Source organism: Centroberyx affinis, unplaced genomic scaffold (genome assembly GCF_046629955.1).
Source record: "Centroberyx affinis isolate AG114_WGS23_722 - 3 ecotype Tasmania unplaced genomic scaffold, CSIRO-AGI_Caff_v1 ptg003048l_1, whole genome shotgun sequence".
Taxonomy (NCBI): domain Eukaryota; kingdom Metazoa; phylum Chordata; class Actinopteri; order Beryciformes; family Berycidae; genus Centroberyx; species Centroberyx affinis.
Window position 1 is genome coordinate 47,606 of NW_027281137.1, and position 26,039 is coordinate 73,644.

Consider the following 26,039-nt stretch of genomic DNA (forward strand, 5'->3'; position numbering starts at 1 on the left):
GAATCCTACCTACCATCAAGTTAAAAAAAACTGAGTAAAACACACTTTTTTGTCTGTTTTGTTTTTTTGAAAGTAGAAAAAATAAATTAATGGATGCGTGAGAACTTAGGCGTTTGCCTATTCGGCCTACAGGGAGTGCCTTCTGTGGGCACAGATTTCCCAAATGTGGCCCACTGTGAAATGTGCAGTGATGGAAAGAGTATTGGAATGTCCTAACTTGCTGATATTTCACTTAAAGCTGCAATAAGTGATTTTTCTGACCACTAAAGGGAGACAGAAACCACAACACATTTGTAAATAAAAGCCACTGCACTACGGAGACCTATAAGGACAAATGGAAGGATAAATGCTAATAGCTAAGCTAAACGTACCTGCTTTCTCCCTCTCAAGATTACATGTCCCACAATGACACAAGTGAAGAGGTAGGTAGCAAGTTTACTAGTTTAACAAGCACTCACTCACTTCATCGATTCCACCATTATGAGATTTTTTTTCAGGAATGGGAGGGGGTGAGGGCTGCTTTTAAACAGCGAGGGAGGAGACAAGCTACTTTAAATAAACATGAAAAGCTGAACCGACCAGGAGGAGCTTTGTTCCGGTGCAGAATTGGACAACAAGCTTTAGAAAAGAGGTGGAAACAGCAACACAGCTGGCTCCTGTGTGGATGTTGGTTTATATCATTATGTCTCCACATAGCACACGTTAGTTTCAGGATTGGTTATAGGGTCTGATATTGCTTATTGTAGGTTTAAGTAGAAGTAAAAGTACTGGTGTAAAAAAACTCCTTCAGTAAAACTAAAAAGTTGTTAATTTAAAATGTACTCAGAGTAAAAGTTACTGAGTTACCTTTTAGATAAAAGGACATTTTTAGATCTTTCCTATGTAATTCTGAGAGTACAGAGTCCAAACTTTGAAAAATTGGAAATCACAAAATAAAGCGCAAAAACAAAATAAAACCAGATTCTCTTCTCTGTTGACTTACTGTTCACTGTGAATGGCTCCACAGGTGACCAATTTACGATTGTCCAGTTTGTGATGCTTATGAAGATCCTGCAGAAAAAAAAGTACTCTGTAATGGATGAGATTTAAGTAGGAATACTTTGGCAAAAAGTACGTAAGTAAAAGTCTAAAAAATAGGCTAATGACTTTTAAAAATGCTCAAAAAAGTACAAGTACACAATAAAGCTACTCAATTACAGTAACATGATTAAATGTAATTAGTTACTTCCACCCTTGGAAATGTGTGTGCTTGTTAGTATGTGGGTGTGCGAGAGAGAGAGAGGGAGAGAGAGAGAGAGCAAATATTTTTATCTCTAAGGTGGAGCGGTGTGCTGGGCGGGACTGGGCGGTGGTGACACACCTCTGCTCTGGAAAAGCTTTTAGAAGAGAGAGGAAAGCAAGGAATGAGATACCTGCAGTCACACACAGACTCACACACAGACTCACACACAGACTCACACACAGACAGCGAACACACACACACACACACATTTGCTGATATATTTTCAGGAGCCAAAGTATCTGAAGTCTAATAACCTTGGTAAGTTGATCACAAATAATTGTTTCTAATCCGTCTATGTATTTGTTATCTATGACTGTGATTTTTTAGACAATAGCTTGAGGGAACAAATAAGCTTGTACAGTGGAAGGTTTGCCAATGGATCGTCTTGTGATTACTTCATTCTCAGGTATTTGGTTTTGTAGCCATGAACCATGACAGAACCTGTATGACATTTTATACTGTGTGTTAATTTTGTTTCACTAAATCGATGATCAAGGTTGGAAGTAACTAATTACATTTACTCGCCTTACTGTAATTGAGTAGCTTTTTTATGTACTTGTACTTTTTTGAGTATTTTTTTCAAGTCAGTAATTTTACTTTTACTCAAGTATGTTTTCACTGAAGTGTTGTACATAGCTACATTTTTAAATCACATCCATTACAGAGTACAGATTTTTATGGCTCTCCATAAGAAGCAGAAACTGGAAAAGAGTAAATTGACAAATTCTGGAGCCATTCACAGTGAGAAGAGTAATCTGGCTTTACTTTGTTTGTGCACTTTATTTTGTAATTTCCAAGTTTTTCAATTAAAAGAATCTAGTTTGAACTCTACTCTCTTCCTTTTGGAATAGATCTAACTGTTCCCTTCTCTAAAAAGTAACTCTCAGTACATTTTAAATTAGCTACTTTTTATTTTTACTTAAGTAGATTTTCTCCCCATTACGTTTACTTCTACTTAAGTAAAATATAAGCAAATTAACAGTACCTCTACTTGAGTAGGATATTTTAGTTCTCTTTCCACCACTGGTGATGATTAGTATTAATGTATGAATGCAATGCCAGTGGAGGCTGTTCTCTTGCAGTGATTTGTCAAGCTACCTGAGACCATCTAAAGTCCAAATCAAAGAACTCGCAATGTGAGATTTCATTAAACCTTGACTGAGGATCTGCTGATGTGGATATCTGGGAAAAATCATATGCATTTCATTGAATCTCATCATAGGTCATCATATCCTTATTAAAACACATTTTAATTATTTTGACTTGACCTTTGATCAACTCCTGAATTCTGTTGTCATAGTAACATGACTTATGAAGTGTACATACATTATAAACATACACTAGACTGCTGATTTAAGTGTTTTGGAGATAGTTATCGTAAGGAGGATTTGCTGATGTGGATTTCCCACAAAAAGGTCTTTTCTTAGAGGGACATTAATCCTGAGATCTGTAGGCAAGCAGCACAGTGTAGAAATTCAGCTCTGCTAATGTAAGAATTTGGTGTGATTTTAGTCCATGTTTTGAAAACTGTTTTCACTACAGAGGGAAAATGTGCACAAATAACCAGTCATTTATCCTTAACTGCAGTGTCTCAGACTTTTATTTTGAAATAGCATATCATATGAGTACCATGCGAGCCTGTTTGGCACCAACAGAATCAAAGTAAGACGTTTTGATGAAACCAGTCATGAAGAGGTGTGGGTGATACCAGATTGAAACTGTTCCCGACTTCAGTACCAGTGATCCCAGTATTGATGGCCACTGGGGAGCAGAGAGATGAATGGTTGAGATACATGTGGCGACACTGTCTTGTGGTCAGACTGGTTGGGCGGCTCAGTCACACGACGTAGTCCCAGGTTACTGAGTCAAACAGAGGGAGGGACAGGCTGATGGAGACTGAAGCAGGGGAAGTAAAAATATGAATGAGGATGTTACTTTCTTTTAACACAGACTGGTATTTTCTCTGGAACTGGCCAAGGCAAAATAAGGAAGGAAAAATACCTGAAATTAGAGTCACTGCGTTAAAATGAGTCATCAGTGGACGTCAGTGGATCAAAGGTCTTTTGACTACACCCTTTGTAAATCCACCTGATATGTTTTCTGAATGAAGCTAATAATCCATTCCCCACGCTCCAGCAGCCTTTTCATCATGAGCCACTCTACCTTACAAAATGTCTCCATCATTTTCTCTCCATGTTCAACAGAAACGTAAAACACTAGAGCAGCTGTCAGAGCGGACCAAGGATGACAAACATCTCACGGTATCTTGTCAATGTAAGTTCCATGAGCAGATACAGATACAACCCGTTTCCTGCAGGAGTGAACACATATTTTTTTCCTCCTCCTCATCCTTTACTTCTCTCTCTCCCCGGTTTGCAGCACCTGTTGACGTTCTCCCTGCAGGATGGGGAGGTGCAGAGCGTGGAGGAAGCCCAGGCTCGTCTCTCCTCCCTGGCTCAGGCCAATAAGCTGTGGAGCCAACAGATGATCTTGGAAGTGAGCCGGGAGGCCATTCGGCTCCGAGATGTACAGAGCCAGGTGAGGGCCACAGGCTGGGGGTGGTGGCTAGGGCTGGGTGGTATATCGTATAATATCGATATCGTGATATGAGGCTAGATATAGTCTGGGATTTTGGTTATTGTAATGTTAAATAACTTAAATGTTACTTTTTCCTGGTCTTAAAGGCTGCGTTACAGTAAAGTGACACATTTTTCTGAACCTATCAGCCTGTTCTGGCTGAGTAAAATGAACAAATATTGGCTTTACCTTCTCAACATATCCACATTACTTATTACTGATTACACATTACAGATTACTAATGATCATAACTAATTTTCTAAATTTTCTTGTGTGTAAATATCTTATGAAAGCATGAATACTCATTCCCAAAAACTCGTCACATTGTCGATATCCAGATATTCAGTCTAAAATATTGTGATATTTGATTTTGTCAATATGGCCCAGCCCAAGTGGTGGGTCATTAAATTGAATTAATGTATTAATGAGTCAATAAATTATTCAAAATATTATATTGCAATGTACTACTGGGTTATGGATGAAAGAATGACTATACAGCAGTGCGCTGCAGTAGTAGATGTAGAAGAGCCTGATTCAGAAATGCCATTCCACCAAGCTCAGATAATGATTTTCAAAATGTCATCGACTCATGCAGGACGAGCTGGAGAAATATTCTATCCAATCCATCTACCGCTGCGATGCCATTCACACGGAAAAACGCTTCCCATCCCTCCTTCTGCTGGTCTGCCAGAGCACAGATCAGAAGAAGCCAGACATTCACTTCTTCAACTGTGAGACTGTGAAGGTGAGCGAGGCCTGAGTGACGTCTGTCCCGTCTGGTACCTTGTGACAAAGCACAAGCTCTTACCCAGTCAGGTTTTACAAGTGATGCCGCCTCACCGTGCTGCTTGTTCTTTTGTAGGCGGAGCAGATTTGCGATGACATCACAGCCGTGGTTTCAGGTTCGAGTAAGAAGCTCCCCGAGGCTCTCAGGTACAGTGAACACCACGGTCATGGTGATGCTTCTTAAAGCAATGCAAACCGTATAGCAGGTCCACCCACCTTCTTGCATAACCTTCTCATGGTTTAATGTTGTGGCAAAAACTACAGACTACCTTCCAATGAATTCATGAAAAGACATGGGAATGGCTCTGATGAAGGCTTTAATGCTAAAACCCTTTAGCCTTAACTTAGCTGTAAAAAGTAAAAAATTACAAATAATCATGTCCTATTTTTGTTTGGTTACGGTTTTTGGAGTGCCGCCATTCCCATGTCTTGTCATTGGAAGTTCCAAAAGCAAAGTGTGTGTGTGTGTGTGTGTGTGTGTGTGTGTACTGTCCCTGCATGCATACAGTATGTCCCTTGGTGTTTTAGAGAGAGAGAGTGAGTTAGATAGACAAACATACGGAAAACAGACACATGGCCAAACAAAGACAGACACACATAATACAACGTTATACTTCAATCCCGTCTCTCACTGTTTGCCTTTCCCTGCTCTTATCACCATTATCTCTTGGTTTCTACTGAATCAAAGCGGCCTGGAGACACCATCCACCTGTCTGAGAGAGAGAGAGAGAGAGAGAGAGAGAGAGAGAGAGAGAGAGAGAGGACAGTGTAAACAGCTGAGAGAGAGCAAGAGAGGACAGACCCGTTTTACCGGTTTCTACATAACTTAAGAAGGTGTGACAGAGAGAACAAGGCCATTGTGACAGAAAGGAAGGAGAGAGAGGAGAGCAGAGGGATGACGGTGGAGGTGCGCGGGCTCAGGGCCTGAACGGATTAAAAACACATTCTCTCTTAAAGGACGTGAAAAGGACACACACTGTTTTGCTGGTAAGGGAATTTGCTGGGTTTTGCTTGAAGATACACCTGTACCGATCCACTGTAATACTGGCAACGTTTGAATTAGTACAACACAGAGGTATTTGCAGAAATGCGCGTGCAAGGGTAGGTAAACATACCAATGTCAGCCAAAGTTTTGACCTAGACTGATACATGTCCTTGTTGTCTTTTGGTAGACTTGGTTTCCCTTCTTATTTGTTGGTGTGTTTCAAAGGAGAATTTAGAGCGAGGCGTTGTATTTTGTGTGATATTTAGCCATGAGTAAGCTTAATCGCACTGTTTACTGTACTCTGATACTGATATGAGGGCTGCAGGCTTGAGTTTCAGAAGGAACAACATAACTTCTGTTGACGGTGGACTGTGTCGTCTAATTGGATTCAGCGATCAAAGATGTCCTCCTGTTGTAACTAGTCACCTAGGCTGCTGAGACGGACAGAAAGAGGATGAGCCTGTCTGGCAATCAAAAGGGTGATTCAGTGTGTTTCAATGCTGTATGCCCTCAACTCTAGGGTGTTTCCCTGTAAAGTCGGGTGCTGAGTGAATGGCTTCTACCATCAGCAGTGCTGCTGCGCCTACAAGAAGGCACAGTTGTTATCATAATGCTGTCAAATTGATTTTGTAGCTTTTCAAATGTAAAATGTTGCATTTGCACCGCTGACACACTCCCCTCTCGTCCTCCAGGCTTCCCCAGAGTACCGGAGGGATGATCGACCCCTACGAGATCCCCAACCACCCCATCCCACACGCTCCCAACCCCCCTCCGCCCAACCCTCCACCTTACCCCGGACCCAGAGGTGAGACCGTTGTTTATTTTCACGTGAATGTTTTTCCCGCACGCTCAAGCAATTACGTGTTTGCCGTGTCAGTAAAAAGCTTTGTGTGGGAAGTGCTTGAAGTCAGAGGAAAGGAGAGGATGAGAAGGTAGGAAGGAAGGGAAGGAGAGAAGTGAGGCACAGAGAGAGGTATTTAAGGTAAAAGGCTCTCAGGAGCACAGAGATTACATTGTGTGTGTTTGGGGGGTGGGATGGGAGGGGGGGTGGGGTGAAGGGGGCAGGAATTCCAAATGCAGGAAATACCGGGGCGATGAATGAAAATGGATGAACTGAATCTTCTCCTCTCGTCCACAACAGCGAACGGCGTGAACGGAGGGCCTGATGTCTCCTTCCTGCGAGCGGAGAGAGAAGTGGTGCGCCTTCCCATCACCTTGACACACACATTGTTGTTTTTTTTCATTGTTGTGTTTCCAATCAGCTCTGGTTGTAACTCACACCTGAACAGGATAACTAACTGGTTCTCTCTCTCCTCCTTAGGGGATCCTCAATCACTGCTTTGACGACATCGAGAGCTTCATGGCCAAGCTGCAGCAGACTGCTGAGGCTGCCACAGTGCTGAGCCAGAGGAAGAAGAAAAAGAAGAAAAGCAAAAAGCAAAATGCTGAAGGTAAAGAGGGGGGGGGGGGATTTTCCAGAAGATACTATCAGTCTTGAATAGGGCTGCAACTAACGATTATTTTCACTGTCGATTAATCTGTCGATTATTTTCTCGACTAATCAGTTAGTTGTTTGGTCTATAAAATGTCAGAAAATTGTGAAAAATGTCGATCAGTGTTTCCCAAAGCCCAAGATGACGTCCTCAAATGTCTTGTTTTGTCCACAACCCAAAGATATTCAGTTTACTGTCATAGAGGAGTAAAGAAACCAGAAAATATTCACATTTAAGAAGCTGGAATCAAAGAATTTTGACATATTTTTCTTAAAAAATTACTCAAACCGATTAATCGATTATCAAAATAGTTGGCGATTAATTTAATAGTTGACAACTAATCGATTAATCGTTGCAGCTCTAGTCTTGAAGTGATCTCATACTGATGGGAAGCTAATTGGATTCACCTAGACAACTGGTTGAAACAACAAATCTTTTGGACGTAGAGCCTGATAACACGATGACCTGATAACACTTATGTGTATTTTGTGTGTCACCGTTTGTCAACAACAGAGGACTTACTCACTGCGAAGGCCCGCCCCCCGCCAGAGGAGGAATTCATCGATATCTTCCAGAAATTCAAATATTGCTTCAGCCTACTGGTGTGTGTTTAACCAGGTCATATTTCAAATTCATTTTTTATTATCTTGCATTATATTAACCACTGTGTATCTCTCTCTCTCTCTCTCTCTCTCTGTGTCTCTGTCTCTTTCTCTCCAGGCCCGTCTGAAGTCAGCTATCTCCAGCCCTTCATCAGAGGAGCTGGTGCACCATGTGTTCAAACCGCTGGATATGGTGAGTAAGTCAGTCATGGCCTTTGCCTTGTTGCCTTGGCAAAGCTGGTGGGACACCTGTTGTTGCTATTGCTGTCAGCACGAGGTCTTGTCTTTTATAGCAGGCCAGATAAATAAAAAGCCAGGGGCGGGACGTGAAGAGCGTCTTAAAATACTATCTTATGTAATAATCACTATTCCCCATGATGTCATATCAATAACTAAGAGCAGATGAATAGAGAATAAAGGTGGAGAGAAAAACATTTGGTGACTGCCATGGTGCTGGAGTTATAGATGTTTGGATTATGATTATAATAATTTACCTGTTAATTGTTGATGTAGTGGAAACAGGCTGTGTGTGTTGTCATGTTAGTCCCTGGGAAATCATTGGACAGTATGGTTAGTGCGTAAAAGGGACTGTAAGCATGTGTTGTGTCAAAATAATGGAAAAGGCCTCATTGCCATTAGGTAATGTTGCCAGGAACTACAAGTGCCATTCAGTATTTACACAAGGCAGTTCCCTGCTAGATAGGCTGAATATGATAAATGCAGCATTTGCTTTGGGCTTGTTTGCGTGGCAGTTTTTCTGCAGTTTGTGTGCAGGAATGCGTTTTTAATGAAAACCTCAAACACATTTTGGCCTGGATTTGAGCAGTGACTCTTTTATCACGAGAACAGCCAAGCCGCTCTTCCTTGACTGCTGTTTTGAATTTTAGGTTGGAAGTATCTGAGCTTTCAAAATGTCCCTCCATGACTTTTCCAAGACCGACGTTCTGTACAAACCAGTGTTGTTAGATTTTCAGAATTACACAATGAAATACTACTTCTAAATATATTTACCTGCTTCATTTGATCACTTGTTGTTCTCTTAGACCCTCCCCAAAAAATCCATTGGCCTTTCTAGTGTGACACATTCTCCTGAAATCAAACAATGAAATGAAATTAAACACAATACACATACATTTACTCTTGACTCATGCACTGTAATACTTGAATTAAGATAAGATATACTTCCAAATAAAATATTTAGCAAGTGTGCGTCACACATGGAAGTTCAGGTGTGTCCCTTTTGATGTTTGATGCAACATGAATGGCATATTGCCTTAATTTTTCCCATCAAGATATGAATCAGCCTAGAGTAACAGAATCAAAGGCAGACTGGGTGTGTTTGATGTGTGTATCCTGACACGCCTGTATGGAAAGAGGCAGACAGGTGTGAGAAACTTCATGTCTCTGGGATTGCATGTGTTACTCTGTGTGTGTGTTTGTGTGTGTGTGTGTGTGTGTGTGTGTGTGTGTGTGTGTGTGTGTGTGTGTGTGTGTATGTGTGTGTGTGTGTGTGTGTGCGCGCTTGGGTGCGTCCATTGGGTCTTTATGTGTGTGTGTGTGTGTGCATGTATGCTCACTGATTGTTGTAACTGTGGAAAAAAAGCTCCATTAAGACTGCTTTTGCTGAAGAAACTGGGAAAGATTGGTTGTTGTTTGTTTACAAAATCATAAGTGTTATTTACTCAAAGAAGTTATGTCTGTACTCTTACCGCTATGCAATCAATTACAATTAATTACATCCAAAGCAAATCATTTGTGTTGATTAAACACATTTCAGTGATATGGAACCAAGTAAATCCAAAGATCTTTTTCAGTGTTCATGTGCAATTTAATCAACCAACAGTCAATCACTAGTAATAAAGCAATAGTGTGGATTTCACTACCACACCAGCTATTGTTAGACATTATCAGCCCTCCCTGAGCATTTCGACAGTGTGAACAAAGTGTTGTGTTATCTGTGTGTGCAGATGGTGAAGACGACAGGCGGGCCGGCCCTGGGAGCCTCGGTGGCCAGCCCCGCCCTCACCAGCTCGGCCGTCTCCCTGCTGCAGGACAGCCTGAGCGAGGAGGAGAGGCAGCTGTGGACGTCTCTGGGCCCCAACTGGACTCTCCCTCGGTCAGTAATCTGCATCATCACCCCACGCCTCATTACCTGCAGTGACGAGGGCCACTCGGTGTGCCAGTCGGAGATCAGAGTAACATGAAATGACAGTGTCAATATTTGCTGTTTTAAAGAATGTTGACCCAGATCCACTGAGTTGAAACGCTTTTCTTTAGACTGAATACTGCTGAGTAAATTCTTTCTACTTCTTTCTTTAAAAAAGTAAACATTAAATGGTTAATATTGACAGTCATTTTTTCTTTTCTTGCTGGATTCACTTATTTCACAATTAGGGTTAGGCTGATATATAGATATTGAATATTGGCCAGTCAATTTCATCCACTGCTATGATGGAGGTTCCTCCCTGACCACAGCTACATAAAAACCTACAGTAAAATCTTATTTTCTTTATTTTATTTTAAGGAGCTGCTTACCATCTAAATTAATTTTATTAGTATGGGTTTTAATGAAGAGTTTTAGTGTCACTTGATGGCATAAATGCCTTGTCAACCCTCTCAAGAATACATTCTGGAGGAAACACTGAATTTTGGAGGATTTCTTGGGCATGAAAATTGCAAATTTTAAGATTTTGAACATCAGCACAAAATATTTTTCAATACCAAAATATCAGCATCTGTATCAGCCTTCAAAAAGCCATATTGGTTGAACCCTATTCACACTGTCCATTGTTTCTGGTTGCACTGTAACGTGATACCCATGAGTGATGAGGAGCAGTACTGACGATTTCTTCTCCTCTCTCAGTTCTCAGCTCAGAGGGCCCGTCGCTCCGTACACTCCAGTGTTTTTGGACGGCTGGAAGCCAGAAGCCTCGAGGGCGGACGGGCAGGTTTGGGAGGATCCGGTCGAGTCACAGCACAAACATGAAGCCCTCCGAGCAAAACAGGAGGTATGGAATACCTGCGGATAACGTGGGTTAGACACTTCCTGCGCTTTGTGTGTGTAGAGAGAGATGTGTGTCAGTGAGGAGCACGGAAAATCAGAGTGTCTACATGCAGACATAAAGGGTTTGTTCATAATAACACAATGGAACAATTAAATCCTCCTTGCAATGCTGTCATACAAGTCCTGAACTGTGCAGTGGGATATTGGAGCTTTTCTTCAAGAAGGAATGCCTCCAGTTCTTTAAAGGATGAAGGAGGTGGAAATCTACTTTCCATAAAGATTCAATGGTGTTTTCATCTGACTTCATCTTCATCCTTCGTCTTCATCCTGGAGATCATGAAACCACTCTTGAATTTGTTTAGCAGTGTACTGTATATGCGAGCATCATAATATTGGAATATGGGAACAGTGTTTACACCAAAGAGTGCAGCTGGTCCTGTAAAATGGCCTGGAATTCCTTGGCTGTTATACGGCCATGCAGAGCAATTATCCGACCCAATGACTCTGAGGTGGCTGCTCAAACTATTACAGATTCACCACAGTGTTTTTTAACAGTTGGCAACAGACATTGTGGGTTGGAGGCATCCTTTTGCTTTCTCCAAACATAAGCCTGTCTGGATGGAGGAAAAAGGGTGAAAAACTCATCAGACTCCTTACTTTCCTCCACTGCTCAGGCTCCAGGTTTTGTGCTCCTTACACCAGGTTATGCATCTTTGTGTGTTGGCCTTGGATACAAGTAGCTTCTGAATGGCAGCCCTGCTTTAAATACCAGCTGTGTGAAGTTCAAACCTACAGTTTTTGTTGAGACTGTGTCACAGAGGTGTTGATTCACTTGGTTGTAATTTTTGAGGCTGTAGTTTTGTGGTGTTTAGCAACTATCCTGTTAAGTGCCCATCTGTCCCTGTAGGTGAGCTTCAACTTGCTACCACAGTTCCTCTTCGCCAATGCAAATTGTGGTTTCCTTGCCACGTTATAATTGTTAAAATTAGTGTTTTTGTGACCAATACACCTGCAATTCAAGCATCAAGTTTTTGGCCTTGTTGGAACTGTGTTTGTTGCCTCATATCGCTTTGAAAATTGCTTGTCAGACCTCTTTTAAAGTTGAAACATGCTGTTAAATGGCATTCAACTTAATATGACTCACCTGCATAGCGGCCTTTGTATTTGTGATTTAGTTACTTCAAAGTTAATTCTCTCTGCCTGTGTGTGTGTGTGTGTGTGTGTGTGTGCGTGTGTGTATGTGTTTCTGTTTTCCTGTATGTTTATGTATCTCTGTCTCTTTCTCACCCGCAGCAGCAGCAGCCCCCTCAGTTGGTCGGACCTCCTGCCACCCACATCGGTGATGAAACGTATGTCAAAGAGCAAAACACTCAACTATCACTACTATTCACCTCCACTGCACGATAACAGCCTCCATTCCCTCTCCTCTGCAGAGACAGCAGCGTGCCCCAGCCTGAGCCAGAGAGACTCTACAGCTGCAGCTACGACTTTGTAGCCAGGAACAGCAGCGAGCTTTCAGTGCTGCAGGGAGAAACACTTGAGGTAATGCAGTCAAGTCATTTGTTTGCCATTACACAGTGATTACAGGACTGTGGCGTTCAGGGCGTATTTTTGATTCCCACCCTATAACTACCACTGATATAGCAGGTGTTACTGTAGCTGAGGAAGACGCTGTTCTTTATTCAGTCATTAATGATCAATTTATGACCATAGTGGGCGTTTCTTGAGTCAAATAAACAGATATTACATTGGAAGGAGGCCTACATTTGCCAACCTCAAAGTATAAATAGATCAGATAGTGAGGAATTTTTAGACACTGATGACGTGGCACTGGGTTTGACAACATGATTCATGTTTTTAGAAGTGGTTAGTGTGGTACGTTCATCTAGAAAGCATATTTTCTGGTTTTCGCCACACCCAGCAGTACACTCACTTACGTCTTTGACAGGTGATCGAGTCGTCCAAGCGCTGGTGGAAGTGTCGCAATCGGTTCAACGAGATTGGCTTTGTTCCCTTCAACATCCTGGAGCCTGCAGCTCACATAGACAGCCTCATCACCAACAAACCTCCCAAGGCAACACACACACACACACACACACACACACATACACAACCACACAAACCACACAAGCACAGCAGTATCCTCTCACCTGTACATACCTGAACGAATTCCAGTGTTATTTTCTCTCCGCTCCACATTCCCAGGCTCCAGCTCCGCCCCCCTTGACGAGGCCTTTCTCTGCGGCCCCTCCCAGCCCCCCTGTCCCGCCCCAAGCCCCCTCCCCCCAGCGCCCACGCAGCTTACCGCCTTACAGCCAACATATCCCAGCTGCGGAGGACTCAGATAAAGGTACCACACTCTACATTCGGGTGTGTGAGTGTGTGGGTGTGTCATAGAGACAATCTTTGTCTCGTGTGGCAAGGAGGATTTTCATCCATTCATTCATTTATTTATACAGGAAAAAAGATTAAAACACCATACACGATATTTAAAACACTTTGGGCCCTACTCAGAAAAACTGTAGCTTTATAGAGGCTTCTTGTCCTGCAGCCACAGAAAAAGAAAACAAAGTATTTAAAAAGGAGACGATTCAAAAGAGATATTTAGAAGAAAGAAGAAGATTATAAGAGACAAGAGATTATAAAGGAAGTAACAAAAGAAGAATTTAAAAGGATTCTGGTTCTTGGTTTGGAAGCAATCCCGGATACGACCTGACTACACAACAAATCGTTGATGACAGACCTGATCCTCCAGTAGGAAGTTTTTATAAGATTGTTTAGCGATGACAAGAGATGCACAATTTCTAATATGTAAGGAAATCTTGTTCCAAAAATATGGTGCAGCTGTAAAAGAAAAGCTGCACCATATTATAAAAGAAAGATCTAAGTCCATAATTGTCCATAATTGTCATATTTTGGCAAGGGATTCTCACAATTAGATGGCTGAAATGATTTGTGTTTGTCTTGTGGTTATAATTTCTGGGTAGGCAGGTGCTTATAAAACCCGGCATATGATAGTACTGAATCTGACAAAAATGTTCCCTTGCTGAAAGTTTACAGTAATTATCATAGTTTTCTAGACTGTCACTGCACAAAGTTACTTTCTATGTAGTCAATGTAGTTGTATGTAGTTTCTATGAGTCAAAGATGGAAAGGACAAAGACAAAAAGGGGATGAAATGATCGTTGTCAGTAATGTGAAACCCATCTCTTGTGTGATGTTTGCCACTGAGTCACAGTTATATTCAGTTGTTGAGTGTGAAAGGCCTAGACAAGGCAAGGCAAGGCAAGGCAAGGCAAGGCAAGGCAAGGCAAGGCAAGGCAAGGCAAGGCAAGGCAAGGCAAGGCAAGGCAAGGCAAGTTTATTTATATAGCACATTTCAGCAACAAAGCAATTCAAAGTGCTTTACATAAAACATTAAAAGCATCGAGACAAAGTGAAAAAGATCAAATTCATATATTGCATTAAAAGAATCAAATCAAGTAAAATAGAAAGATAAAAGAACACAACAAACACAACAAATACTTAGATGCACATTGTGAGTGAACCCATATGTTGGTCAAAAACCTCACCATCCACAGATGGATGAGAATCATACAGGGTAAAGCTCTGCCCCCCCACATATAGTGTTCACTTGTACAAGTAAGCATTACCCGGACAAGACCAATGAAAATTCGTACTTGCCCGTGTCAGCTCTGTTGGGATCCTGAACAGAAACAGTTCAAATGAGAATAAGACGGGTATAAAATACAAGCCTAAATATCTGTACCACCTCCCACCTCCTTAGTGATGCTGGTGAATGACGAGCTGCTGCAGAGGCTGACCAATGGGAAGGCCGGTCTGAACAAGCCGCTGGTCATCCCTCGCTCCGCGGACACCTCTGTTCCCCTGGACTACCACTCACCTCCAGAGGAGGTGGCCGACTGGCTCAGAGGGAAGGGCTTCAGCGAACCGTGAGTCACAACCGCTGCCATAATCCCACAGACCAGATTAACCACATTCAGTTCACATTGAAATTCCACAGATACACCTGAGTTCATTAAAAGAGAGAATGAAAGGGGGTTTGGAAAGGGGAGGGCAGTTTTATATTTTGTGTATTATATGATGATCTTGTATTATGTATACCAGAACCTTTTGAAAATTCAATAAAGAGATGTTTAAAAAAAAAAAAAAAAAAAGAGAGAATGAATTAGAAAAGATGGAAAGGGTAACTGTTACAGTGCGTAGGATGATTTTCTGGTACATCAAGGTACATTTTCTGCTTAAACACAACAGTCAAACACCACAGTCACAATGAAACAGCATTTTGAGAGCATCTTGCTTCCTTAATGTGATGCATTTCTTGTTGAAACAGGATATTGGGGTGGGACATAATGCAGGGAGGGATCACTCAAAAGTGTGAATCAATCAGTTAGGGAAAGAAAGGCAGTTTTATCTGATGGGGGGGACGGAGGGGTGGGAGTTTTTATGTCACCACTAAAGATGTTCTGTTTTCCAGGAAGTACAAGTAATAATATTTTGATATAAAAACCTAATAAGATAAAAAATCTGTCGTTTTTGTCAACATTGTCATTGTTTTTTGGCATAAATTGTCAAATAGATGTATGGTATAATAGTTAGAATGAGCTACAAAGGCATTTTTTTCATTTCAGAGTGAGTTTATTTATTTTTATTTGGATGTAAAAGCTGAGACAAACATTCTACCACATCCACTAGATCAGTTTTACGTTACGACTTTCCAATCTGTCATAGCAATGACCTGCAGATTCTCAAGTCACACAGTTTTCAACCATGTCAGTTTCAAGTGTGTGAAATAAAAGTCTAAAGATTGGAGGTTCCATAATGCTAAAACATTTGTCATGAGAATTTCACGGGCAGTTTATGCAAACAGAAGATTTAATCTCTCTCTTCCTTCCTCACTGTGTGTGTGTGTGTGTGTGTGTGTGTGTGTGTGTGTGTGTGTGTGTGTGTGTGTGTGTGTGTGTGTGTGTGTGTGTGTGTGTGTGTGTGTGTGTCCTGCAGCACGGTGTCGTGTCTGGGCGTGCTGACAGGCGCTCAGCTCTTCTCCCTCAACAAGGAGGAGCTGCGCGCTGTGATTCCAGACGAGGGCGCCAGAGTGTACAGCCAGCTCACCGTGCAGAAAGCTCTGCTGGAGGTAATGAACTGTCAAATACTCAGTTCTGATTGGCCAATGCGCATTCTGAGGCGTGCCACATCTAATCATATCACTCCGCTCTAAAGTAGTCCGGTTGATTTTGTTGAGTTCTAATCAAATTTACCCTAAAAAAAACAACGTTATTCTTTGGTTACCGAAGACAAACACTCACCTAACCAAGGTCAGAAACACAGGAGATTTTTCCAGCACAAATAATGTAATTGCTGGTTAGAGGCTGAACGTCAATCTTACTGGATTTGTTTACATTGCTATGGTTACAGTTCTGCAACAGCTTAGTCCAATGATGCTAGCTTCCATGCTAGTTACAGACGTTCCCATGGTTGCAGTCCCGCTGGACTGTTTTTTCTAAGGAATCGCGTGAATTACAGTCGTTTTTAATAAAATAATTCCAAATCTGTATTTCGTATAAAGTGATTTGCATCTTTGATAAGTAGCTATGTAATACTGCAAATGCAATAATGTGATGTCGGGGGTTATTTTGCGATAATCGTCTCGCTGTAGCCTACAACCCTCTGGACTCTGGGAGCATGGAGGCCTGTGCAACTTTTAGATTTGAAACTATGCAGTTATCTTATCTTATTACCACATGGCATGCTTGACAATAAAAAAACAACACTCTTTTTTATGTACATTCGTCCTGATTTGATTCAATTTTCTTTGATCCACAGGACGCCCGAAAAGCCACAGAGCTGGAGGCAGTCATGGAGAAACAGAAAATGAAGGTTGATCTGAAACTGGAGAGCAGCACATTGTGAAACCCAGCTGTCTCTACATCATGAATTTCCAATGAGGAATACAGCTATCACTTATATTGGACTCTGAAAATAGCAAAGGCTCCATTTTTCTTTTTGCCAGAGGACACAATCTACCCCTGACTGTGCCATGACCTTCTACTAACAACATGATGTCCATGAAAAGCAGCATCCATGAAGGGCATTTTGATACTTAATCCCAAAGCCAGTGTCTGGCCTTGAATCACAAATCAGGGCTTTGCTTGCAAATTCTTCTCTGTAAAAGCAAGTGCAAATTAAATTTTAGTTTCTTAACATTGAAGGCTGTTAATTTGTGTTGTACACTGTTCTTAACTTAATGCCGACATGTATGATTGCTTCCCCTGTGCCATTTCTGCCTGGTAGTTGAAGACTAACTTGAATGAATGTATTTATCTTTTGTTTGTACAATACTTGTCTTATCATTCTGCAGCTGATTTCTCACCAAGTCTTGTGCATTTTACCATGGCAAGAAAGGGCCAATACACAATAAAAATTAAAAGGCTGGGATTTTTATTGAGACTTTAAAGAAAGTTTTCCAGCAAAACAAACAGTTATGACAAGTCTACAGACTTCACACATTAGGTAAAGCAAAGCATCCATTTAAATGTGTTTGCATTCAACTATTAGAGGCTGATGTAGATGGAGCAACGGAAGAAACTGTCAGAACTGGCTCATCAGATCGATTCAAATGTATATTGACCAAATTTTAGGATAGGATTTCAAATGTGGCAAATTTCTAATGACAAGAAACCAAGAACAGTCACTTTTTAACCTACTGCTTCACGTGCCAAGACTAAGTTTGAAGTTAATATGTCTTCATTACATAAAAAAAAAAGAAAACATCATCAGGATGGGAATAAATTCTAAAACAAAAAAGGAGACTTGCCACCAATGCCAACAATACAAAAAAAAAGCATTTACTTATACTGGCCAAGCTCTGAAGCAGATGCAATTCCTTCACTATTGGCAGCATAAAATAAAACTTTATCAGTTGAGACATCAGTTGGGAATTGGCAGAAGTTGAAAGACATAAGCTAGATACTAAAACTAGCAACCTTAAAACCTTTTTTGATTTTCAAATTTGCAAGTTCTTAAAAAATAAATAACAACAGGGCTTTATCGAATTAAATTATTTGGAGACAAATCTGTGGAGAAAGACATTCATGAACTGCACTCATGCCGTGCAACGTCAAACTGCTGCTTACCACAAGCTGGTGAGAAGAAAGCCTTCAGGGGTGGAAATTAAAGCCTTGATAGCATAAGGCTATTCTGAACATGACAATCAGTAGGCCCGAAATATATTTACAGACAGCAATTCTGTATCAAAAGACCAACAATTAATAACAAAAAGAACACAGATCCGTTTCATTTTCCAGTTCATTCCAACAGACCGTCAATTTATGCTTTCTTCAAGGTTAATCTGAACATTTTCTATTGGAATCAGGGCAAGGTACTTTTTACGCATATAACAGACAGCATGTATTGAATATAAACAGCCACCAAATCACAGATGCGTGGGAATTACAATACACTCCATCACTGACCAATAACTAATCCCCATCCAAAAAAAGAAAAAAAAACAAAAAAACAACCTATATCTGGATGCTAGAAAAGAGAATGCATATAATATTTCAGGTGATTGTATGCAGTTATGTACACACACTGGGTTGGCTGCAGTAGCTGTTAAAGCAAAGTCAAACAAGAGGGGTCAGGTGGGGGAACGATGAGCTTATTCATCATACAAGGCAAGGAGAGTCTGTATAACATCGGGTTATCATTCCCGGAGATGCGAGGATGGACAGATGTGTGTGTGTGTGTGTGTGAGAGAGACAGGAGGAGGTTGTGTGTGTGTGTTGTGGTGGATGGAGTTTGGTCTTCAGAGGTCCCCCATGTCCCTGTCGTCCGCCCGGCGCGAGTCTGACCTGCCGTTCACGCCGTCCCTCCTGTCCCGCTCCCGCTCCCGTGACCTGTCTCTGGACGAGCGCTCCTGGTCCCTGGATGACCTGGGTGACGAGACGGCGGGACACGCACACATTCAGGGGAAGTGACACAAAAATGCATCAGGAAAGCAAAGAGGAGAGTAGAGAACGGGAGTGCTTATTTCAAGTCAAGTTTCATGTGTCACAGGGCTTCAGAACACCCATATTTAGAAATAAATGAAACAACAATCCCGAATGAGAACCATAGAAAAACTCCCACAAAAACCTTAGTAGGAAACAAAACATGGAGGAAACTTTGGCAAGGGCCTCACAAAGACGAATCACCCTAGAAGGATGGTCAGGCGTGCAATGGGTGTTGTGTGTGGGCAAACAAAAATTAAATGTTGATATAAAAAAAAAATACATAGAACTAACCGCATAAAAAGGCTTGTGTGAACATCCAGGTCTGGCAAGGGGATTTCAATGCCAATAATGACCATATCGCTGTTCCTTATCCTACTTATTACACGGCTACTCCCTAAAGACATTATGAAATATCACTTTAAAATGGTTTTATTACAAGCTAAAGCGATTTACAAGCTTTAAAAGAAAGAAAAAGTCGAGAAGGACTGTCTGCAGTAACTAAGGAGTAATGTCTTCATGGCATGAGGTGTCACCAATGAATTTGATTAGAAATCAACAAAATCAACCGGACTTGTTGACTGCAGTGATATAATTAGATGTGAAACAGCAGTCTGTTATGTGAAACAGTGATTTGTTATTCAGAAATAGACTACAGAATGTGTTCACTGGCCAATCAGAACAAAGCTGTGTAATAATAGAAATAGAAATATATGCACTTGTTGGACTAGAATCAAATCTCGTCACAACTTTCTCTCCTGTGCCTCTCCTACTCTCACATTTTAGTTTTCTGTCTGAATAAAGAAAAAGTCCTAAGGGGGTTGAACTGCCCACTGAGTTTGTTTTTATAAACAGGCAAAAGAATGGATGTTCTGTCTCTAAAAAAAGCTACAATTATGGAAAACAAACAAATAATTAAATCAAAAATAACGCATACACATTCCTGACAAATGTGTCTGAGCCTTACGGGCCTTTTGCTTGTGAGCAAGGCATTGTGGGAGCACAGTGTGAGTGGCTGAGCTGGTTGTGTGTTTACTTGTGTCTGGAGCTCTGCTCGTGGCTGTGACGGTGGCCTCGGCTGCGGGAGCGGGACCGGCTGCGATGCCGCCTCCTCCTCTCCCTGTCCCTGGAGCGTGAGCGTGAACGGCGCCTTTCCCGCGATGTGGAACGTGAACGCCTCCGCCTGCGGTCACGAGAACGGGACCTGAAAGAACAACAGACAGCACTTAGGTTTGTAATTTAGCTCAGATATTTCATTTATATATAAACTGAACAAACAAAATGATTTTTGTTTCTTTGTACATGGATGGGGGAATGTCTTACCTTCTATGCTCTCTGCTTCGTGATCTGGTCCTGTGAAATAAATGGACAACAAAGTTAACAGTAAAATATAACAATGCAAACAATAAATTCCCTTCCATAGATGTCAAATCAGGACTTTACAAGGCCTGCACCCACCTCTTCCTCATCCTTTCCTCTTTCTCCCTCTCTTCTCTCCTCTTTAGGCGCTCCTGGTTCCTCTTCTCCTGCTTATCGACCACAGTTTTCTGATTAAAATGAAAAGACCGGTATCCGATTAGCAGTGAAACTACACTTGACTTAATGCATACCTTCAAAACAGATCATGATCAGTCTTTTTATAGTTTCATGATAATGATAATATGTTTATACTGTACATGGGGAGACAGGTAGGCATGTACCTTTAGCTGATCCAGTTTCTCTCTGATCTGGATGAAGCCCAGGTGAAGTTTCCCACCAAAGTGGTCAGCTAAGCGACGGTCGTTGTCATGGAGACCCAGGTAAGCAGAGCACACTTCACACACCCGCAGCTTCTGTTGCTGGAAGCTGGAGGCAGGCATGGAGTTCCTGTACTCCTCCTGAGAGGAGACAGAAAAAAACCCAAGAGGATAGAAGGATCACAAGGGGAAAGAGTTATTTCGAGGAAAGACCTTTTCATTATGCACAATGTCCCCATTTATTTCAAGACTTGTCTGAACATCCCAACAGCTTGACACACTCCCCAACTCCTCAGAGTTGAAATGCCATCCAAAGACTGAAGTTCTTTGTTCTCCCTGAAATTTTTTAAAATCTAATGGTGGATCTAACCAAGGAGGAATGTAGTCTTTTTTCTTTTTTGTTTTGAATTATGCTCTCTTAGCTCCTATTGCATATATGCACGATGGTTGGTGTATGTGTGCATTGTGAGTTTAAGTTTCACTGTGGGGATTATGAAACTCAAATGTTTCCTCTTGTATGCAGGACACACTTGGAAGTGAAAATGTTCTCAGTGTGGCCTCCCTGCTTAAATAAAACTAAGGTGACATTAAAACATAAAAGAAAGTATCTCAGACACTAGTGATATACATTATTTGTACACATGAAACTATCAAAGCAAGCTAAAAAAAAGTGTAATCAGAGTAACTGAAGGATAAGATAAATTCCTGAGCAGCCCTCCTCACCTCAGCATCCTTCTTCCTGGTGCGGACCTTCTCCACTTCCTGCAGGACCTTCTGGGCTTCGTCCACGTTGCCCTCGGCTCCGAGCTGCTCAGCCTTGGCCAGAAGCTTCCCGATTTCCTCATTGAGCTCATGGACCTTCTCCGCCTGCAACACAATCCAAACAACATGGGTTACACCTGGTCATGTCTGGACCAAAACATAACGTTATCGCATACTTAAACACATAAACAGCCATTCAACACTTTGTATTCCCCTCTTGCTCTCACCTTTGCTGCCACCTCAGCGCTGATCTCTTCTTGGGTCTCAGCCAGGCGTTTCTTGGCTAGTTCTGTCCTCCGGTCGCAGTCGGCAATGAATGACTCCAGGTGATCCACCGCCTTGGGAGAAAAAAACGAGGACAAACATAAAACAAAAAAATAAGACTCCAGCATCTGACTCAATGAATACCTCTGCACATGCACATGGAGATGATTTACTTTAGGACATCACTTACATCAAGCTCGAAGAACAGATCTCTCTCCTTGGAAGCAATTTCATAATCTGCCCGAAGTGCCAGGTCATGGATCTTTGAGCATTCTCCCAGGTCCATTCGCTATTAAAAAAACAAAACAAGCACACATGACACAAACTTTATTTGGAATTATGTAATGACACCAATCCAATTACCTCTAACGGAAAGATATTAAAAAAATATAATCACAATGAGACTGATATGCAATAAAAGCAGGGCTGAGTATCGTTGGGATTTTTTGATACTAATATTTGCATTGCTTCAAAATTGACACCAACACTTTAAAATTAAATGTTTCCACAGGAAGCATTTGAAATAGGCTTGGGAAAAGCTTTAATCAGATTTTCACATTAAGTCCGCTACAGAAGTCAAAAGCTGCACACAGAAGGTTGTGTCATTGTGGTACTGAGCCAAATACTAGCTGCCAATTTCCAGGTCTAGAAAAACATGGATTCCTCCCTTCTGTTGTCTGGTAGATTGAATTTGGTGCCAAATGATGCTTGTCAGATCCTGAGAAGCCATGGATATTCCTGCTTTTTGCATTAATTTGTCATTTAGCTTATTGTCCATTGTCTGTGTTTTTTGTTTTCGTTTTTTTTTTTGCTGCCATTGCCTTTCATTGTATATACGTTGTGGCCTTATGTTGTTGTTTGCAGTGTGAGTTTTCATTCACCTAGCTGCAAGAAGAAATTTCCCTTGGGGATAACAAAGTTGAATTTAACCGAATCAGTTGGTGCTTTTTTAAAAAGTTTGTTGGTTTCAAGTAGTGCTATCACACTAAAGATCCTTCCTACACTGAGGCAGCAAATAGGCTGAAATTAACTCATTTCTAAAGCCTCATTCTTGCTCAGAATCAGAGTTCCTCCTGCTCTCCTCTATGATCTGGACGTTATTTGCTTCTCTCATGCAACTTTCAGGAGCTTGCATTCAAATCTCAACACATCTGGTACACGTCTGTATACCCAGGACTCTGTTGGGTCCTGGAGACCTGCTAGCTCATGCACTTCTTCCCATTTTGTTGGGCTAACATCCATTTTGGCCTTTCAACTGGTGGGATATCTGTACGGAGCCTTATCTCCTTGTGCCTTTCCCCGTCCATGTTTGTCTTTTCTAGGTGATTTTGGAGTACATACTTTATTACTTGCACTCCTTTTTTACATTTCTTTCTAAGATTCTCTGCCCTCCTCGATGCCATCACATCATTCAAGTTTACTTGCAGTGCTTTGACTCATTTTTTCCTCATCTGCTGATGTCTCCATTGCTTCTTGACCTGCCTTCTTTCCAGACATGTCAGTCAATTTCTTGCTATCACCTAGACTTCTTTTGTTCTGGGGTTGCCTTCAATCTTTTTTCATAGACTCCAAACCTTTCTGCTCCGTAGTCACAGATAATATCCCCGATTTTATCTAGTTTATTCTCAGCTGTTCCTTTCAGCATGTCTAGTGCTATTTTCAGAATCGGTTTAGACAGATTCCCATTCCCTCCTTTCACAAGCCCTAGGGCATTTCATTCCAGGTTTCTGCCCACAGATCCTTTCGTTCCTTGGTTGTCTGACCTCTCTGCCCTCCATTCCCTACATTTCAGTACTAGTGTCTGCCTCCTCAGTGACTGGCGTACTAATATCCAGTGGAGAATCCAACTATTTAAAGCTTTTCAAAACCTCTCAGTGCCTTAAAATTGATATTTAGATTATTTCTGGGTACCCAGACCTAAAAGAGTAGCAGACTTACAGTTCCAGACAGGATGTCATGTGGACAGCAGTTGAGGAGATGGCTTTTGCAGACTCGCTCGTCGGTGAACTTGACCCTCTGCCGCGTCTCGTCCCCTGAAACAGTCCAAAAACAACCAATGAGAAAGACCTCACATACTTGTTAGCAGGAGCGAGGTATCCAATGCTTTCTATTCTGTTACTGTGTGTATAACAAATGGGCAGACACATGACAATGTCACTACAGCTGCATTGTGGGATTTTGTGCCCACCTAAATGAGTGAAAGATAACACCTGAATTTCATTTACTCTCTGAAAGTCAAGGTTTTTCTTATACTTTATTACTGTAATATTATATTTACCAGTAATACGCTAACTGTGCCTCTGCTGGCCATGGTTTTTATCTGGCTATTGATGTCACAACAGAGTAAACTAAGAAAAAGTGGCAGGTGGCTCTCCATGTTATTTCTTCTCATCTTGGTGCTTACCTTACCAAAGCCTCATTTATAATGCAGTAATGTTAGAGCCTCAACTCAGTTTAGCTTGTGATAAGGCTCAACGTCCACTCTGTAAGGGTGGAATATCATGTGATTAGGCTAGGGCAATAAATAGATAGAGCTATACAGCAGAAGGGCACATAACTGGTAAATGGCTATGTGAGTGTTGTTTGAACGTAACAACATGTTTCACAGGGCTACCTTAATTTTGGGAAGTTTCTCACTTTATGTTAACACAACAGTTGTAAAGTTGACTATACAGAAAAAGACCGTGCTTTTAGAAAATGTGATAAGAAAAGTAAACATTCCAGAAAATTGCTCCAGCCAAGCCCTTTACAGATATGGAACATTGAAAAGAAATTAACACAAAATACAAATGAAAACCAAGGAAAAAAGTTAGTTTATACACACTGCGATCTGCACCACATACTGTACCCATCTGCATCTTCAAGACCTCAGCTGCAGAATTTTAAACCCGCTGTAGAAAAGTATAAATGGGAACAGTTTTCTTGCCCATACCTGTAGTAAGAAGTTGGGAGTCATACACAAGTCAGATTGTAAATGATCTGTGCAAAGTGTTTGTTTTGACTGATTGCTAAAATTGTCTTCTGACAAAAGACGTCTAAAGGAACATTGAGAACTGCTCCTTTGGATTCAGCGCGACCAGACGTCTTAGCTCAAGCTGCATACACTACTCCAAATTGTAATTCTAGTGCCACTGAAGATTTACCCATTTGTGTGATAAAAAAAAAATAGGCTACAATAACTTCCGGAAGGCAAACAAATTGTTTGGATATTCATCATAACAGCTTTAAAAATTATGTGTGACTCACGGCTCGATGAACATGAGGCTTTTCTGCAACTCCTTTGCAGATTGATGTAGGCTGGCAAAGATACACTGAACCTTTATGAATAAAATAAAGGGGCCACAATTGTTCAGTTTGTATGCAACATATGTATGGGAAGAATTTGATATTAATCTCAACACACATACACCCACAAACTCACAGCACAAATTCACTCTTACTCTACAGATCAACTTGTTAAAAAATAAGCCAAAAGGTATAGTCCTTTTTCAATCAACTGTCAGAATCAACCTCTAATTTGTAAGATGGTCGGGTTGCAGTAAGTTATTTTCTGCTTATGACTATCAGACTTGACAGCTGATCTATCTTTTAATGTTTGTATCCAAACAGCTGCAAACTGCTACTAGACACTACATAAGTATTTTCTGTATATAAAAAGGAAGAGACCATGAATAGCAGTTTTACTATCAAAATAACTATATATCAGCCTTTCTTTAATCAATCAGTTGATCTCTGGGTCAATATGTCTATAAGCTAGATATAACTTTGATGATATTATAGTGCTCATTTGGTACAGGTAAGTTACTCAGCTACCTGATTATCATTTTGTATGTCAGCCAGCTTAGGTTTAATGACCAAGTAGGGTTCTCATTTAACAACAGTTGGCTCGGTCAAGGGAGGGAGGTCTAGCCTGCTTATCGATTAGGAGTGATATGTATGTGACACGGTACTAATTGTTTTGGTGAATAAGCGACGTTAATAGGCTGCTGTCATATTACCCACTGCTTGCGTATAATAACTTCATAAAAAACGGCACGAAGAGATGAAAAGGAAAAAGCGAAATTAAATACGTGATCAGTCACAACGTTAGCCACAATGGATACAAACATTAAATCCAAACCCGAGAGAAGAGGCTAGCTGGATCTACTGAATTTCACACAGCCGCCTGCAGTCCATCCATTCATGCAAGGTTTGTCCATCACACGACAACACAAGCGAGCCTTTGCAATGGCTCCATCTTTGCTAGCTAGCTAGCACAGCTAGCATTCTGCTGCAACTCACCATCCCTCGCAGTTCCCATTAGTTGGTCGAGCAAAGCTCTCATTTGAGCTTGGGCAGACATTGTTGTAGGTGTCTCTTCGATGCTTCTCTATAAAATTCAAGCAACTGGCTACACTTCCTTTGTATTTTATTGTAATATTAGTTAACTATATTCACTCTTCGAAGCATCGCCGCTCGCAGCTTTTCTCTCTTTCGTGGACTCCCCAGCTTCCGTTTTAAATTTAGGGAAATGACGAAACGTCCTGTCTGAACGTTAAA

General features: G+C 41.3%; 2 protein-coding genes across 6 annotated transcripts; one reads left to right on the forward strand and one right to left on the reverse strand.

Moving 5' to 3' along the window:
• The first annotated feature begins 1,401 nt into the window (after positions 1–1,401).
• LOC139659230 (epidermal growth factor receptor kinase substrate 8-like protein 1) lies at positions 1,402–16,958 on the forward strand. Its single transcript, XM_071537442.1, has 19 exons — positions 1,402–1,540; positions 3,487–3,556; positions 3,662–3,820; positions 4,455–4,604; positions 4,722–4,792; positions 6,323–6,435; positions 6,772–6,827; positions 6,952–7,081; positions 7,637–7,725; positions 7,844–7,918; positions 9,693–9,841; positions 10,589–10,733; positions 12,023–12,078; positions 12,163–12,271; positions 12,678–12,803; positions 12,935–13,079; positions 14,517–14,682; positions 15,752–15,884; positions 16,574–16,958. Exons 2-19 carry the CDS (start codon positions 3,527–3,529, stop codon positions 16,658–16,660), a joined length of 1,989 nt encoding a protein of 662 aa, XP_071393543.1. The 5' UTR covers positions 1,402–1,540; positions 3,487–3,526; the 3' UTR covers positions 16,661–16,958.
• A 145-nt stretch (positions 16,959–17,103) lies between these two features.
• On the reverse strand, positions 17,104–25,969 carry LOC139659232 (putative RNA-binding protein Luc7-like 1). 5 transcript variants are annotated; one of them, XM_071537447.1, is made up of 11 exons: positions 25,782–25,927; positions 24,747–24,817; positions 23,439–23,533; positions 21,691–21,789; positions 21,464–21,574; positions 21,198–21,341; positions 20,439–20,615; positions 20,197–20,285; positions 20,062–20,091; positions 19,775–19,942; positions 17,104–18,681 (listed from the first exon to the last, which is right to left on the reverse strand). In XM_071537447.1, exons 4-11 carry the CDS (start codon positions 21,784–21,786, stop codon positions 18,555–18,557), a joined length of 942 nt encoding a protein of 313 aa, XP_071393548.1. In that variant the 5' UTR covers positions 21,787–21,789; positions 23,439–23,533; positions 24,747–24,817; positions 25,782–25,927; the 3' UTR covers positions 17,104–18,554. The 5 variants fall into 5 exon arrangements, with proteins under 5 accessions (XP_071393548.1, XP_071393547.1, XP_071393546.1 ...); XM_071537446.1 differs by having other exon boundaries at positions 23,439–24,391; positions 25,782–25,806; XM_071537445.1 differs by having other exon boundaries at positions 23,439–24,432; positions 25,782–25,791.
• Between the last annotated feature and the right edge of the window lie 70 nt (positions 25,970–26,039).